The sequence below is a fragment of the Phalangium opilio genome, unplaced genomic scaffold (genome assembly GCF_054372755.1).
Source record: "Phalangium opilio isolate 3A_F unplaced genomic scaffold, DU_Popi_V2 ptg000031l_1, whole genome shotgun sequence".
Lineage (NCBI taxonomy): Eukaryota > Metazoa > Arthropoda > Arachnida > Opiliones > Phalangiidae > Phalangium > Phalangium opilio.
The window spans coordinates 7265214-7281986 of record NW_028324158.1 but is presented as its reverse complement, the minus strand read 5'-3'; the positions used below and the strand labels follow the sequence as shown (position 1 = coordinate 7281986).

General features: G+C 38.4%; 1 protein-coding gene across 1 annotated transcript in view; it reads right to left on the bottom strand.

Annotated features, from left to right (window-relative positions):
• The window catches only part of LOC149690354 (sodium-coupled neutral amino acid transporter 7-like), a 65527-nt gene that overhangs the window by 28445 nt on the left and 20309 nt on the right, over positions 1 to 16773 (bottom strand). Inside the window, exons 2-7 of the mRNA XM_089869882.1 lie at positions 11185 to 11306; positions 10805 to 11003; positions 10193 to 10328; positions 10023 to 10115; positions 9432 to 9489; positions 8782 to 9044 (exon numbers count right to left, since the gene is read on the bottom strand). Coding sequence (XP_089726008.1) covers positions 8782 to 9044; positions 9432 to 9489; positions 10023 to 10115; positions 10193 to 10328; positions 10805 to 11003; positions 11185 to 11306 — 871 coding nt within the window. The remainder of the gene's footprint in view (positions 1 to 8781; positions 9045 to 9431; positions 9490 to 10022; positions 10116 to 10192; positions 10329 to 10804; positions 11004 to 11184; positions 11307 to 16773) is intronic.

The window sequence follows — 16773 nt, the reverse complement described above, 5'->3', positions numbered from 1 at the left end:
CAGCCATTTTCTGATCTATCTAGGGGGGCTTTGAGGGAGGAGCTAAACTAATGTAATGTATGATGAATTTTGCATCACGAATAATTTATTAAGCTGCGTATTGAACATTGTGCCCGCTTCTGCTAGCGACTTAAATGCCCATGCGCTAGTTATATAGGCAGTCGACAAACCAATGAAATAACAGTTAGATACGTGACGTAGAGAACTCAAGTCCCTCCCGAAAACAGTCTAGAAATTAACATGGAGTTAAGAAATAGGGGCATAATGATTCAAATTAGCTTATGGATTCCGGTTTTTATAAATTCTGCCCCATGCGACGAAAGAAAGAACCACATAATAGCTACTCTTTCTTGTTTTGGTTTGCATATTCCGCCATCTTGAAAAATGGTGACCAAAAGAGTGGAATTTTTTTTACATCAAAAATAAATAAGCATGTACATTGCTATCAATTCGGGTCTGTCAGCAGTGTAGTAATTAGTGATATTAACGCAGAAGTTTCTAAAAAATTACTTTTTGACGGTATTTTTTAGTAATTTGATTGACTTTTCATCTTAAGCTCAATCATATTGGAAATTTGAGGGTAATACATCGGGTAAATAGCAACAAATAACGACACCTTTGAAATCGGTAATTTAAGGCCGTATTTGTTAAATTACAGAGACATCACTAGAGGTAGTTGTGAAACGAGAAAAGGTCAAAAGGTCAAAAGCTCACCACCTTTCGACTTTACATGCGAAAGTTTCGTCACACTAAAGATACCAAGAGTTACACAATTTCCTCTATATTTGCCTCATAAATATATAAATAAAAATAAATTATTCTTTCTTGAATAAATTTCCCCTCTTAAATCTTTTCAATCTACGTCATACCCGAGCTACAGTTTTGCTGGCGTGGTTTCATATAGATAGATCTCCTTGATAATCAAATTATACTCGGCTATAAATTGTAAATTAAGCGGCGGTGCACTGTCCCTTTCCCTTTTAAATATCTTCCGCTTTTGGTCATACACCGGTCATTAATCGTTGTTAAGTCTATTCATTAAGTCAAACACACCCCGTGCGTTTCGATTCCAAATACAAAAGAAACAAGAGAACCGAATTAAAGGGAAGGAGGGAGGGAGAGGGTAAGCGTGAAACGTGTCTTCGCATTCAAAAAGAGTTCCTCCAACGTTACGCGACTCGCGAGCTAGCTTGGACCCCAAAAAAATGTTCAAACCTTTTCCCTGAAATAACGTGATTTAGCTTGAGCTTCGTTTATAATTTTTCTAGCAGCTTATGTAATACCAGAAGTATATAATACTTCAATTCGAGAGAAGTGTACCAGCACAAAGCAAGAGGGGTAATTGTAACATGATTCTTACTATCCAACATCATATTAACATTTATTATAGCAATTGGTTATTCTAAACCGAATCACATACGCGATCTAAATAGTTCCCTCATCATTACTCTATTAGGTAACGCTTAACTATTTGCCAAGACGCATGCGCTTGTGTGTTTTTGTCCCACGTCAAGACTCAGATTGTGGGTTGATTTCTGAGGATTTAGTATCAAAAAGTTAAAGAATTCACCCTAGCACGGTGCGATGCCCATCTGAAGTTTGATGAGCAGGAGAGCAAACAAAAAGGTGCATGATCCTGGGAAGAATCACGTTGCATAACTGAAACGATACAGAGTGTCACCCTTCTTCTATTATCCCCTTCTGGTAATACCTTTCTGCGCAAGTCACTTCGCAGCTTATACTTTCTTTACCGGATTCTATTTACGTTATTTCGTATTTCTGCTAAAATAACTGAAGTACATTTTTGATACATGATATACCGTTGTGGACTAATAATGCAGTATGTTTGATAATTTTAAGTTGCATACATATATACAGGGTGTTTCTGATAAGTCTGGCATAAATTAAGGGGAAAGTTCTTTGGGAAATCAATTTTGAGTCGAAAATGCAACTTCTATCTCCATTTTGCCGTCCGGGACACCGTTTTCAACTTGAGATTGTCCAGAGTATTTTACGGATGACCCCTTAAATTTAATTCATTAACTGAAAGACAATGATTTCTAATTTAATAAAGGGGTCACCCCTAAAACACTAAAGTCAAATCTTAACTTGAAAACAGTGTCCCTTGTGGCAAAATGGAGATAGAAGTTACATTTTCGTCTCAAAATCGTGCACCCAAGAACATCCCCCTTAATTTAAATGCCACACTTATCAGAAACACCCATACATAACACAAATCTCTACCTTTGACAGTGTAACCGTAATCAGTGCACAAATAACCGAGAGTGATTAACCCCTCGCCTGGTAATAATAAGAACCTTTTACAAATGACTGAAATAGTAAACAAATCTCGCGATAAGAAAAAACACATGGAAATAATCAATAGAGGGCGTGATAATTCGGGACAATTCGCGTAAAAGGTCCATACAGTAATTACCAATTATTATCCTAGGCAAAGCGTAAAACTAAAAAGCTAATAATCTTCATCGGTTCCAACTTCTTAAGGAAAGTGAATGAAGTATAAAAAAATTAGAAATCTACCTAAGACAACGAGCGGCTAAGAAAAGTCAATTTGCTAAGTTAGTTCGAGAAGGGCCGGGGTTCCTTCCTAGATAGCGAATGCAAGTTACTCCAAAACGCACAAGAAAAAATATAAAGGGCCTCGAATGAGTAATGATTCGAGAGTCATTTTAGCTTTTAGTTGAGGTTTCGCCCTCTCGGAGGCGCCACAGTACGGTCTTTTTAAGATTTTTAGTTAAAAGGAATTGGGAAAAAAGGTGTTTAAGAACGAGAAAAATAAAAAGGAAGAATCTTCTTCTTTCAAGAGATCGGTGGTACTTAAGAAGCGCCGAATCATTAGAAAAAGAGGAGAGGCTTTGAACGATTTCAAGGGACACTAACACTGTTTTGTATCACAGTTTGGAGCTCTAGAAAAAGACCCTTGCTGTGTTCGTTTTTTTCGGTGAATTATGGGAGAGATTATCCCCCAAACAAACCACTTACTAGCGCCATAATTATGAAGAGTCAAAGACCCTAGTGGCCATTTTTTGAACAAGAGTAGTTATAGTAGAAAAACAGAGGCGTCCTTCAGTGTTTACCCCCCAAAAAAACCCACTCACTAGCGCCATAAATATGAAGAGTCAAAGGCCCTAGTGGCCATGGTTTGAACGAGAGTAGTTGTAGTAGAAAAACAGAGGCGTCCTTCAGTGTTTACCCGCCAAAAAAACCACTCACTAGCGTCATAACTATAACGAGTTGGCGGATAGATTCAACGGAAATTTCGATGCCCATTAGCAATGGACTGATAACACTACGGAATTCAAGCAGGCCCAATAGAGTGATACTGAGAGGGGAGGAGCTACGAGGACGTGACGTCACTATTGGGAGTCTAAATTGTATGACCTGAGCTGAGGAGTTCCAATATGGTCGCCAAAACCGAGGTAAGAGATAGGGCTACGGGGACGTGACGTCAATATTGGTAGTCTAAATTGTATGACCTGAGCTGAGGAGTTCCAATATGGTCGCCAAAACCGAGGTAAGAGATAGGGCTAGGGTGTGACGACACGAGAACGTTCGTAGTAGCAGACTAAGTCTCGCCTCCTATTGTACATCACTTTGAAGTAGTTTCAGTAGCTTCTAGGTTGCCACTAACACTTTGGCAACAAATAGTAACATGTGCTTAATTTTTGCAATTGGCTTAAGTTTGTCAACACTGCATGGCGGCCGCTTATTTGAGCTTGGTATTTATTCATTAGGAGATTTATCTGTTAAGAAGCTTTTCAAGCTCAAGGTGGTTTATCGTCTAAAGCATTAAGAGACCAATGAACGAGCAGGAATCAATTAAGTAGGCTGCTTAGAACAATGTGTCGTCTGCAGTCAATAACGAATTCCAGCTGTCTTAATCTTAATAAGCGCAGTGGCATTACTACCTAGATTGTCTAGCATCTGAAACAATTTGTTAAACGTCAAGCCTTTGTTAAGCAGACGATTTAACGTGACAACTTGCTTGGAAACATTTAAACATAAATTAGCTTATCTTCTGACAATCTCTCGTCAATATGGCTTACTCTCAATTGACTTCCTCGAAGAATAGTCCGACACAATACGTATATAGATGACCTAGGTCGCGCACCGTCGCGGACAAATTTTAATAGTTCAATGAATACGCTAAGCCTAATGACCTGTACTTTCTCACGGATCATCTATAATCTTTTTCAACCCAATCTACCGCGAACTATTAGCCCTAAAATTCAGACGCCCACAATGTCTGGGTCAAATGAGCTAGACATCTCTTTTTCTTAATTCAAAATTCATTATCTTTAGATTAAAATGAGTTGAATGATGAGTCGCGTACCAAATGTCCATTATTCGATGTAACTTCGGTTGAATTAATAAGTCACCTAGTATCGTTGCATATCATAAGTTCATAAGATACGTTTCATAAGTTTATCACTGGTTACTGAGAGCTTGTCATGAAGTGACGTAGGTCATATATTCTCGTAAAGTGACGCCTGGTGAGGCGCTATCAAAGGCTTAGTACAGACTAAATAGGAAGATGGACTGTAAAACCGAGTATATTCAATTCTCGCTTGTCGTTCTCGAACTAGCTCTGAGTAAGTCATTAGCATTACTAAGTATATGTGATGTCATACTTATGGAACATGTTGCATACGTGTTGGACCCAACAAGGTGGATCCCAAAACCCTTACGTTTTGAACCCAGAACATTTTATATTAATTTAAAAATAAACTTATAATTCATAAGTGTAGGTCTACCTTAAGGACTAGGAGACAAAATTAATGAGATTGCAGCGCCATCTTCGTTTCAACGTTACTCCTCCAAACAGAAAGAGAATAGAAACTTTTTCTACTTTGGTTTCATTACTAAGTCGAGTGTATATAACAATATTCGATAGTGTCCGTTTCTGGGAAATCCGTCGGCAGGAGACACTCCTCTACGAGAAATACACCGCTACAAGACGCCCCTCTAACCTTATATAAAGGACAAATGCACCTAGCAACCCATACTTATTTAGGGTATGACAGACTTATTATGATTGAAATTACATATCAAAAGCAAATTTTTGACTCGTGTGAAACAAAATGTAGGAGCTGTTCTATCACACCGTCGGCTACAAAATACTTTACATCTACTTAATGAACTTCGAATTTTATTAAATGAGTCACGTAAAACCGATACTTAACTGCGATCATGTCATTAACCCTTTAAATGGTTTATATAGAGAGAAATCAAGAGAAAGAAAGGGTCGGGGGAAGATACAGTGGAGGACATATTCTGGAATACATGGCACATTCGATCACACACCCATCTCATTTCCTTTTCCAAGAGATTTGCAGCATCCCATCCCGTCCCCTTATCCTTTCCTTATTCACGGACGAAAGAGTTTTTCTTACACACTAGTGACACCAGGCAAGGCAAAAGCCAAGGGTTAATTGGACATCTCACTCTTTAGTCCCTGACTCCCTGTTCCTGTCCCAAGACCCGCGCGCCAGAAGCTTATAACCCAAACCGAAGTTGACATCAGAAGCCTCTAACAACACGGCGTCGGTGATAAATTTTCCTATAACTGCGACTGCAGCGCGCTTATGCGGAATTTTTGATTCTTGTTGGCTACTAAACAATTCTTGTAAAAAATAGATACAGGCAGAGGGCTATAGTAGTAAATTTTTTTTTAAATTCGAATTTTGACGCGTTACAGTTATGCTGACGTCAGTAAGGCTCTTCGATGTAAAAAGAGGGGTAGGCAACCCTCAATGGGGGTTGATCCATAGCTGTATCTGTGCGCCCTCTGGACCCAAAATACTACAGCGCAGGCGCCGAAAAGCGAGATGGAAGGCAAAGTTTTACCCCCGCGTCTTTCCCTTTTAATAAAGCTCCTCTCTTTTAAAACCTCATCACCTCTTGACTTGTGAAGGGGAAACAAATTTTCAACCCCATGTGTACTAGGCCTAAAAAAAGGGAGCTTTCGGAAAATTTTGATCGCCAACGCCGGCAAGAAGTTATAAATTCGCCACATTTCCAGCTTTATCTCCAGTCCAAACGTATAGTAGGTCCGGAGTTAATCCCCGCCTCTAAATTACAACCCGCATCTCATTGGTTCCAGAAAACTCACGTCAGCACGACGCGAATGACGAAAATTGCGTATTTTCCGACTGAGGAGAGGCGAAATAGGCCGACTTCCTTCTACGTCCCCCCTTGTATTTTGAAAGGGGGACTGGGACTATGGCGCGCGAATACTTAGGCATCTCATACCTTCTCCCTAATAAACTAGATATCGCTTCTTGATAAAACATTGCTAAAATTTAGTAACTCCGATGTAATAAACTCCTGTCTGCTCCGACTCATTTTTTTTAAACATCCTAGCTATATACCTTTGCTTTAGTTCTTTCTTTCTCTTGGATACTGATTTAACAATCAGAGCCGAAATTTGAATAGAAGAAAAAGAAACCTACTACGACATCAAAGAGGGTGGAGGAGAAGAAAGGTATAATATAATGATCCATTTAGACAGAATTTAGTCAAGTGCGGGGCTTTAAACTGTCAGGAGGAAACGAAGTACTGACTGGCGCTATTACGTGTGTCTATAGAACTCCAAAACGAACACGCAAAACGTCAAGAGTAATTTCAATTTGCTTGCCATTGTTGAAAGAGTTGCTATACATATGTGCAATGTAGAATTATGATAATAGCTTGAAGACGTTTATAATGGAGTTGCAATCATAATCTACAGAGCTAACGCGAGAGGGCCCTTCCCATTCATGGCCGTACAATTTACCCATAGTACCATGGCTGGTTTTAGGTTGCAGGCATAAATTAAGCTTAAGTGTCACCTGGTTATAGCAACACGAACTACTATTTACACGTGACTAAGTTTTATACATGCTTACCAAAGTCTGCTGCAAACGCGCTAATTCATGTGCAAAAATGATCTTTATAGGTTGCAGGCATAAATTATGCCTTAAGGGGCGTTTTCCTAGCGACGGGTTTTTTCCGCCGCGTGCGACGGAACACGCTCGCGTATTCCGCTGAGCGCGGCGCGATATATCACGCGGCGCGAAATGTTTTCCAAGGAATAGTATAGCACGACGCGTCTTTCGTAGCGGAACAGCGACCAGCGGATGATTTACAACAAAAACATGCTGCATAAAGGCAAAAAAATACTGCCTTATATTCTAATCAAAAAATATCTGGATGATGCTGAAGAGGAGGAAGAGTATATAGTAAATAGAGTCATTAAAAGGAAACGCAGGGCAACAAGAAAAATGTTTTTACGTCGACGAGAAGAAGGAGCTTACAACCATTTGCTCTCCGACAGTGTGAAATTTAAAGAATATTTTAGATTAAACCCAGACCAGTTTGCCTTTCTGCTACATATTATTGAAGATAAACTGGAAACAAATATATGTAATCGAGTTGCAACACCCATCACACCAGCAGAAAAACTAGCTTTAACCTTAAGGTTCCAAATCAAGTCCTTTTTTAAGATGTTTTTCCACTCGTTGTCAGCCATATTCCATAAACATGGATGCCCGGACACAAACTCTATGAGTTGTTCGTCCTCTGAGGCTGAGAAGCGGTCAGATGGCATTAATTAAACAATTAATATTATAACCAAAACCTAAAAACTTGAAAAATCGCTCAGCGCGGAACGTGCTTGACTCCTTTTGAACGACGTCGGCTTAATGCGTCGGCGGAGGAAGCGGACGTGTTACGTCTTACTCTTTCTAGGAAAACACTTTCATATTTTCCCGATGCTTCAGTGGGGAGCGTAGTCCCGTCGGCGTGTTCCGTCGCACGCGGCGGAAAAAACCCGTCGCTAGGAAAACGCCCCTTTAGGTGCCACCTGGTTATAGCAACACGAATATACTATTTACACGTGACTATGTTTTATACTTGCTTATCAAAGTCTGCTGAAAACGCCCTAATTCATGTGCAAAAATGTTCTTTATAGGTTGCAGGCATAAATTATGCTTTAGGTGTCACCTGGTTATAGCAACTAGAACTATTTTTACACGTGACTATGTTTTATACTTGCTTATCGAAGTCTGCATTCTGCAAACGCGCTAATTCATGTGAAAAAATGTTCTTTAAAGGGGTATTACCATTAATTATTGAAGAATTTTGTCGTTAGATATAAATACGTCTGCTACTTAGTAGTGAAGTAATTTTTTAAATTAAAAGATTTGAGGTTACTTAGAAGTAAACTTAATCAATGTGCTTAGAGCTAAACAACGCACTTAAAACTACAGATACCAAATGTAAATGTAGAATGTTTGACAGTATTATCCCTTGGTAACAACAGGAATACATAAAACTTATTGGAATCATTGTGTAGTCAGCCATTTTTCTAAACGTATCCAGGCGGAATTTGTGGGAGGAGCTAGACTAATCATTATGTATGACGAATTTTACCTCACGAACAACTTTTCTCCGCGTTGCTTACAACCAATGAAATCACAGTTAGAAATACTTCAGAATAGTATATACTCAAGCCCGTCCCACAAAACCCGCATAGAAATTAACACGAGAGATATGGGGGAACAATGAATAATTCCAATTAACTGTATGTATTCCTTGGTAAAATTAATAATGGCCGAAATCAAGTGACGTCTATGGACGTCTCCGACACGCGGTATATACATTTCACACGATTTTACATAAATATTCTCAAACTTCTTACTGAAGTACAAGAACTATAGCCATTTATACCCTTACTACTTCACTATAAGAATATCATAAAAGACAAATATAAACACTCACCTTCCGCAAACCAGGATGGGTGGATACGTTGTAATCATCTTTATCACTAGAGCCAGAACTCCAATTAGAACGATGGGATCCTTGGCATCGTATTTTTGCATGATGTCCTGAGGTACACTCATCCCAAATGTCCAGTATCCAAAAGCTCCAGTTATCGTATAGGCGAAGAACAAAAAGGCCATGGCTACCGCTGTTGACTTTGCAAAGTCTATCACGTTACGATTAGCCATGGAAGCGTAGACCGGAACAACAACTTCGTGCGTCTGATTTCAAAGTCAAATGGTAAATACTTAAGCAAAACAGCAAATATTATCAAGAAGCGATATCTAGTTTATTAGGGAGAAGGTATAAATTCGCCATATTTCTAGCTTTATCTACAGTCCAAACGTAGGTCCGGAGTTAATCCCCGCCTCTAAATTACAACCAGCATCTCATTGGTTCCTGAAAACTCACGTCAGCACGACGCGAATGACGAAAATTACGTATTTTCCGAAATAACCCGGCCTCCTTTTACGTCCCCCCCCTTGTATTTTGAAAGGGGGACTGGGACTATGGCCGCGAATACTTAGCCATCTGATACCTTCTCCCTAATAAACTCGATATCGCTTCTTGATATTACAATAAATTTTTCAATTTTAAAAACGTCTTACCTGGTAGGCGAAAGAAATCATTGGAATTACAGTCATTAGGTCCATAATCGAAGTTCCTCTGAAAATAAACGAGGGTTGCAATATAATTAATAAAACCAACCAGAAGGGGATAATAGAAGAAGGATAACACTCTGTATCCTCATAATGCTTCAGTTATGTATTAACATGATTCTTCCCAGGCTCATGCACCTTTTTGTTTGCTCTTCCGCTCACCAAACTTCAAATGGGCATCGCACCGTGATAGGGTGAATTCTATAACTGTTTGGTACTAAATCCTCGGCAATCAACCTACAAACCTTGATTGTCTTGACGTGGGACAAAAACGCACAAGCGCATGCATGCGCCTTGGCAAATAGTTAAGCGCTAATATAGTAATGATGGGGGGAACTATTTATCGCGTATGTTTATGATCCGGTTTAGTAACCTTGCTCCAAATGTTAAGGGTTGATGTTGGGAAGAATCATGTTACAATTACCCCGCTTGCTTTGTGGATGTTACACTTCTCTCGAAGAGAAGTATTATATAGGCCTACTTCTAGTTTTATTTAAATCGCTAAAGAAACCAATCAATTAACAGCGTAAAGAAACTTACTTTGTATTAAATTCAACTTCTTGGGCACCAATCAAGAAATATTCGTAAACCGTCAATAAAACCGGATATAACATAGCAAAGATTCCAAAAGTGCTGAAATTAATTAGACGTTTATTAATTAATTGTAAGCTTATATAGAATTGTACATTTCATATAATTAATTAAAATACCTGGCATATTTTAAGAAATCAATTCTAGCTTTGAAAATCATAGGAGAAATGAAAATAATCGCTGTAGCACTTATCGTGAATTCGCGACTGAGGAACATGGTGTCGCAAAAACCTTCGCCAACTTGTGACGCGAAAACTGAAAATTAAGGCAATTTTAATATTAAAAAATATTCTTTAAAGAGATACTTCGGGCTATAATTTTATCCTTTTTAATGGAAAGAGCGTATAAAATAATGAATATATCAATTGGAACCATGTTTCTAGCTACAATATTAAAGAAGATACCAGCAATTAGGTTTCCGTGATGGACACTACGAGTTAGGCTTCTCGTCGAAGCACTGGAGAGAAACGCTATTGGATGCCTAGTACCACCTGACTGATTCGCCCAATGGGGGTACTGCCCGGTGCTTTGCTGAAAGCCTTACGCGTAGTGTCTATTGCGGACACTTAATTGCTTGTATCTTCTTTAATATTGCAGATAGAAACAGGGTTCCAATTGATATAATTCATTATTTTATACACTCTTCCGATTAAATAAGAAAAATTCAAGCCCGGAGTTAAATGTTACCATATGTATACAAAGAAATGAAATAAATTGTCCGGTGTACTTACTTCGATCAAACTGATCACCAATGATAATGAGAAACGTGATGCAGATACCGTAACACGTCATCATGATGGAACCAGCTGCGAACAACTGCGCAGTTCGACCGCACATTTGCTTGAGGACTTCGTGGTAAGAATTGCATCCGCTGAGGTCTGAGCAATAGGCCAGGATCAACATGGTAGATGATAACAAAGCCATCATACCCTGTAATTAGTCGTAGCAAACTGATTAATAACGCGCGCGGCCTTTATTAAAGAATAATTTATTAAACAAATTATTAAACAAATTATTAAACAAATTATTAAACAAATTATTAAACAAATTATTAAACAAATTATTAAACAAATTATTAAACAAATTATTAAACAAATTATTAAACACTTACAAATTGAATCATGGTAATTAAGAACATGCCGCCCGTTTTGGCGAAGGCGGCTGGAACATTCAGAACACCGGCACCGAGGGCCGAGTTGACTAGTAAGAAAGCTGCAACACCCCATGATATACCTGTTTAATGAACAAAAGAAAAATTTTAATTAAAACTTAACATTTTATTTCGAAGAACTGTTTGCGGCCCTTTGTCTAATCAGGGATAGATTTAATTTTAGAAGTAGGAATGGAGAACGGTTAGTGTTTACTTCAGTCCGACTCAAAGACCACCCAGTATAGAGCCCCTCCCTCCAACACGTAACGAAAAGTTTATATTATCTTATTGGCTCACTTAAACTATACGCTTTGATGACGTTGCTGACGGGGACGGCGAAAAATACCCAATTCCATTTTACCTCTGTCGCTACGACCCGCCTCTTCTTTCATACCCCTAAGTCCCGTAGAAGGGGGTCCGGGACTTTGACGCGCGCCCAGATTACTCTGTTCTCCATTCCTACTTCTAAAATTAAATCTATCCCTGACATTATATTCATTTTGAAATTTCGGACATGAGAAATATGATATTTATTCAATTTAATAACCTCAGTATAATATTTTGATATTACTTTGATTAAAAAAATATTTTCCGGAAGTATAGTTAAAGCAAAATTACTTCCGTTGTAATCTCGGATCTAAATATAAAATTTAGTAATACACGAAAAGCGCAAGGTCAATTGACCCTACATTCAAAGGCAGGTGACCCTTTAAACTAAATTCCCAGATAACATTGTTCATAATGTATACCTTATTCGCCATGACTAAATTAATATTATGAAAGGCTAAATGCCATGATGTATTTCAACTTTGTACGGGCCTATTCGGCTTCATCTTCAATCACTGGGTAAACGCGAACAAAAGCATCACGTGTAATGAAAGGCGAGCGAAGGCTAGAGAGAGAGAGAGCCGGAACCTTTGACATTTGAATGCATGTATATTTAAACAGACAAAAGAGATGGTTTTGGTTAATACTATACGCGCGGTGTACAAAAGAAGCGGACAAAATTACGTGCAGAGACAATTTTCGCAAAACACGCTAGCTAGGATAAAAATAAAAGTAATAATACCAAAAGTATATTACATAGAAGTTCACGAAACAACCAACTTTGTTAGTAAAATCCATAAGATGAATTAAATACTTCAATGATGGGTAAATCGAAGAAGCGATATCTAGTTTACTAGGGAGAAGTTATAAATTCGCCACATTTCATCTAGCTTTATCTCCAATCCAAATGTAGGTCCGGATCGGTTAATCCCCGCCTCTAAATTACAACCAGCATCTCATTGGTTCTTGAAAACTCACGTTAGCGCGACGCGAATGACGAAAATTACTCGTATTTTCCGACTGAGGAGAGGCGAAATAGCCCGGCCTCCTTTTACGTCACCCCTTGTATTTTGAAAGGGGGACTGGGACTATGGTGCGCGAATACTTTTTACGCATCTTATAGCTTCTCCCTAGTAAACTAGATATCGCTTCTTGGTAAAACCGAATGGGGTTTTGAGGAAATTTGTTTGAAGCTATATTACAATACTTAAACTCCGTCGAGACATTTTTATTAGTTTTATGGCCGCCATTTTAAAAGATGGCGGGAAATCAAGCCCAATAGCCATAAGACCCGTCTAAAGGTTGTAGGGAACCAGTGTACTAATTATTAGCGAAATCGGTTGAAACTCGCTTAAAGAATTAGGCCATCATTTCTGGCCGCCATTTTTCAAGATAGCGTCAGATTAAAACAAAAATTCATAGTGCGTTTCTATTACTTAAGAGTAGCAAAATTTCAGCTCCCTAGGTAAAGAGGTTTGACCTGGGCGTTGATTATTAAAATGCACGGACGCCATGCTGTGGGTGACTTTTCTAGCCCACCATTTTAACATATGGCGGCAAATTCAAACACAGAAGTTTCTGAACATCAGTACCAAAAAATTCTTGTCACCGACACTTGAGAGAAATAGCAACTCTTAATTGCATAAATGCCACTCTCTCTTTAGCGGGATATTTTTGGGGTAATAGTTGACGTGTTTAAACTTAATGTTTGCTACACTTCCAAATGACCCAACTCTTGTGCCCATAGCTGAATTATAATCCCAGCCGCGTGTGCTACAATCTATTTTAACTTAATATACTTTACGTAATTTAGGTTAATTCTAATTGTCGCAAAGAGCGAAATGTTCGTTATTCTATTTTTGTATTTTAATTGGTCAGTAGACTAGACAGACACTTTTTAATCAAACAGTGAACCCCCATTTCATTCAATAAAAAGAAATAATTATTAGAAGAAATTTGAATATCGACAATATTTACCCAAATTCTTTCTAGTGTAATCAAGAAGTGATATCTAGTTTATTAGGGAGAAGTTATAAGATGCCTAAGTATTCGCGCGACGTAGTCCCAGTCCCCCTTTCAAAATACAAGTTGGGGACTAAAAGGAGGCCGGGCTATTTCGCAGCCTCTCCTCAGTCGGAAAATACGTAATTCGCGTCGCGCTGACGTGAGTTTTCAAGAACCAATGAGATGCTGGTTGTAATTTAGAGGCGGGGATTAACTCCGGACCTACGTTTGGACTGGAGATAAAGCTGAAAAATGTGGCGAATTTATAAACTTCTCCCTAATAAACTAGAGATCACTTCTTGGTGTATCATCATTAATTTAGTTATAGAAGTTTAATCCATTGTCATTCTTCACAGACAACGGGTAAATTGTATATTTTTGCATATAATATGAGTCTCCATTCAAATTATAAGTGTAAATAACCTTGTTTTAAATAAATAAATAAGAGCTCTAAATTTCTGTTTACACCTGTTTTAGAAGTTTATTTTGCAAGCGCTATTTTTAATTTAATTTGGGACCCTTAACATTGTTACTCTGACTTTAATTGTTTTATTATGTCGTGACGTGCCGACGTGAATTGAATTGTCCCTAGAATATCAAAGACCTTAACACGAACCCAACCAACGGAACCATATTACCAGAAATAAACTAATTCGAAGTTAACAAATATCAATTTTTCCTATGCATCTATTGATGTAAGTGCCTGAATACTGGACAAAATTTAACATATTCCATTGTTTCATTATGGTTTATTGTTATTTATTGTTTTGGGAGGACGCTAACACACAAATAAATAAGTAAATAATGCGGACGAGTTAGAGCAAGAGTAAATCACCTATGGGTAAAGTTTTGTAAGTTAAGACAGAGAGAGTTAATAAAGGGAGTGGAAGCTCCCGTCTTAAATGGCAATACAAAACAAGATGTAGCTGAAACGAATAACATGACAAATCTAATGCCTACAAGCGATGGACCTGTTAATTCTGACCACGTGGTTTTTTATGATCACGTGGGTTTTAGAGCTACATCTTTCCCCCAAAGTTTCCACTTCTTTTCTGATCTCTCTTAGAACTATCCCAAGCTATAATTTAAATTTCTCTCAACAGAGGCGCTGTAAAAAGCCAAAAACGCTTTTGGCCTATAGGACGCGTGTTCAGGCAAGAAGTGATATCTAGTTTATTAGGGAGAAGGTTAAAGTTGCCTAAGTATTCGCGCGCCATAGTCCCAGTCCCCCTTTCAAAATACAAGGGGGATGTAAAAGGAGACCGGGCTATTTCGCCTTTCCTCCTCATTTTCGTCATTCGCGTCGCTGAACTCCGGACCTACGTTTGGACTGGAGATAAAGCTAGAAATGTGGCGAATTTATACCTTCTCCCTAATAAACTAGATATCGCTTCTTGGTTCAGGTGAATATGTTTTTACTCCGTTTTCTTTAACTCTTGATATAAATCGTAAATAAGCGGTGATCGTGAGTTCAAAGAAATTTATTCGATTTACTTTTTTCCACACTTATGTCTCAATGATCGCGATCAAATGATACAAATTGATCAGCAGACATTCAGACATTGGTGAATTCAAACCCTGCATTTGTTCACCTAAATCGTGATCATCAAATCGACCCAAACATTCATTCTGAACTGACAGTTTAAACGAAACATATAAATCAAACTAAACAAAGATAATTTATTTTAAAATGATTCTAGATATTTTTGATCGAAATTAATTCTGGCCAGTAAAAATTGGGGGGGGGGGCGAGGGGGAGGCCGAAAGAAGAAAGAAATGAGGGTTAATGGTGAACGAAATAACGATTCCCGCGGTCGGTTAAGGAAGGAGGGCGCGGGATCAAGATCGGTAAACGAGGACAGGCGCGGTATTTTTGTTAGCCAGAGTGTGTGTGTGCGTAGGTATGAAGACTGATTTGCATATAAAAATTCCAACGTGTCCGGAGCAGAAGCGAATCTCTCTTAATTAGTTGCACCCCGCGGGGAAATGAAGCAACTGCCAAGCCAATTTTGGAATTTCTCGCAAAGCAATCTCTGTTGTCAGAGAGAGAGAGAGGTATATATAAAAACAGGGTGTTTCTGATAAGTCTGCCATAAGTTAATGAGATCCACGATTTTGGGTTGAAAATGTAACTTCTATCACCATTTTGTTTGTCCTAAGGGATACTGTTTTCGAGTTATGATTTCATTTTTGTGTTTTAGGGATGACCCCTTAATTAAATCAAGAAGGTATAAATTCACCATATTTTCCGTTTTATCTCCAGCAGTCCAAACGTAGATCCGGAGTTAATCTCCGCTTCTAAATTACAACCAGCATCTCATTGGTTCTTGAAAACTCACGTCAGCGCGACGCGAATGACGAAAATTCCGTATTTTCCGACTGAGGAGAGGCGAAATAGCGCGGCCTCCATTTACGCCCCCCCCCCTCGTATTTTGAAAGGGGGACTGGGACTATGGTGTGCGAATACTTAGGCATCTTCTTAACCTTCTCTCTAGTAAACTAGATATCCCTTCTTGATTAAATTAAAATTAAAATAATGGTCTTTCAGTTTCTTAATTAAATTTAAGGGGTCATCCGTAAAATTCTGACTCCAATCTTAACTTGAAAACAGTGTCCCTTGTGGCAAAATGGAGATAGAAGTTACATTTTCGAATCAAAATTGATTTCCCAAAGAACATACCCAGGCTTAATTTATGGCAGACTTATCAGAAACACACTGTATATGTGTATATGTAGGGCAAAAGTAATGTTACTTCGCTTTGTGCTTTTATACTTTATTTCATTTCGTACTTGGCGTGTTATAGCTAATCCCAACCATGGGGGTCACCTGTAATTGGACGTCAATTTTAGAGCGCTTAAAACGTATTGGAATTAGAAAATTAAAGGGATACTAAAATGATGAAAGCTTATAAGGATGCTGGTTGTAATTTAGAGGCGAGGATTAACTCCGGACCTACGTTTGAACTGGAGATAAAGCTGGAAATATGGCGAATTTATACTTTCTCCCTAATAAACTAGATATCACTTCTTGATAAGACGTTTTAAAATCTAAAATCCTTGCTGTGAGTAACAGAGAAACGTTAGCGGGTCATGTCAATTAAGGAACTGATTCGAGCTGAACTTGACACTGTGACAAAGTGTCTGACAGTACAACACTAAAAAGGAAATTTAAATTGAGATAGAAATGAATAAATAGAAAATTATTTTGCAATTTATGAT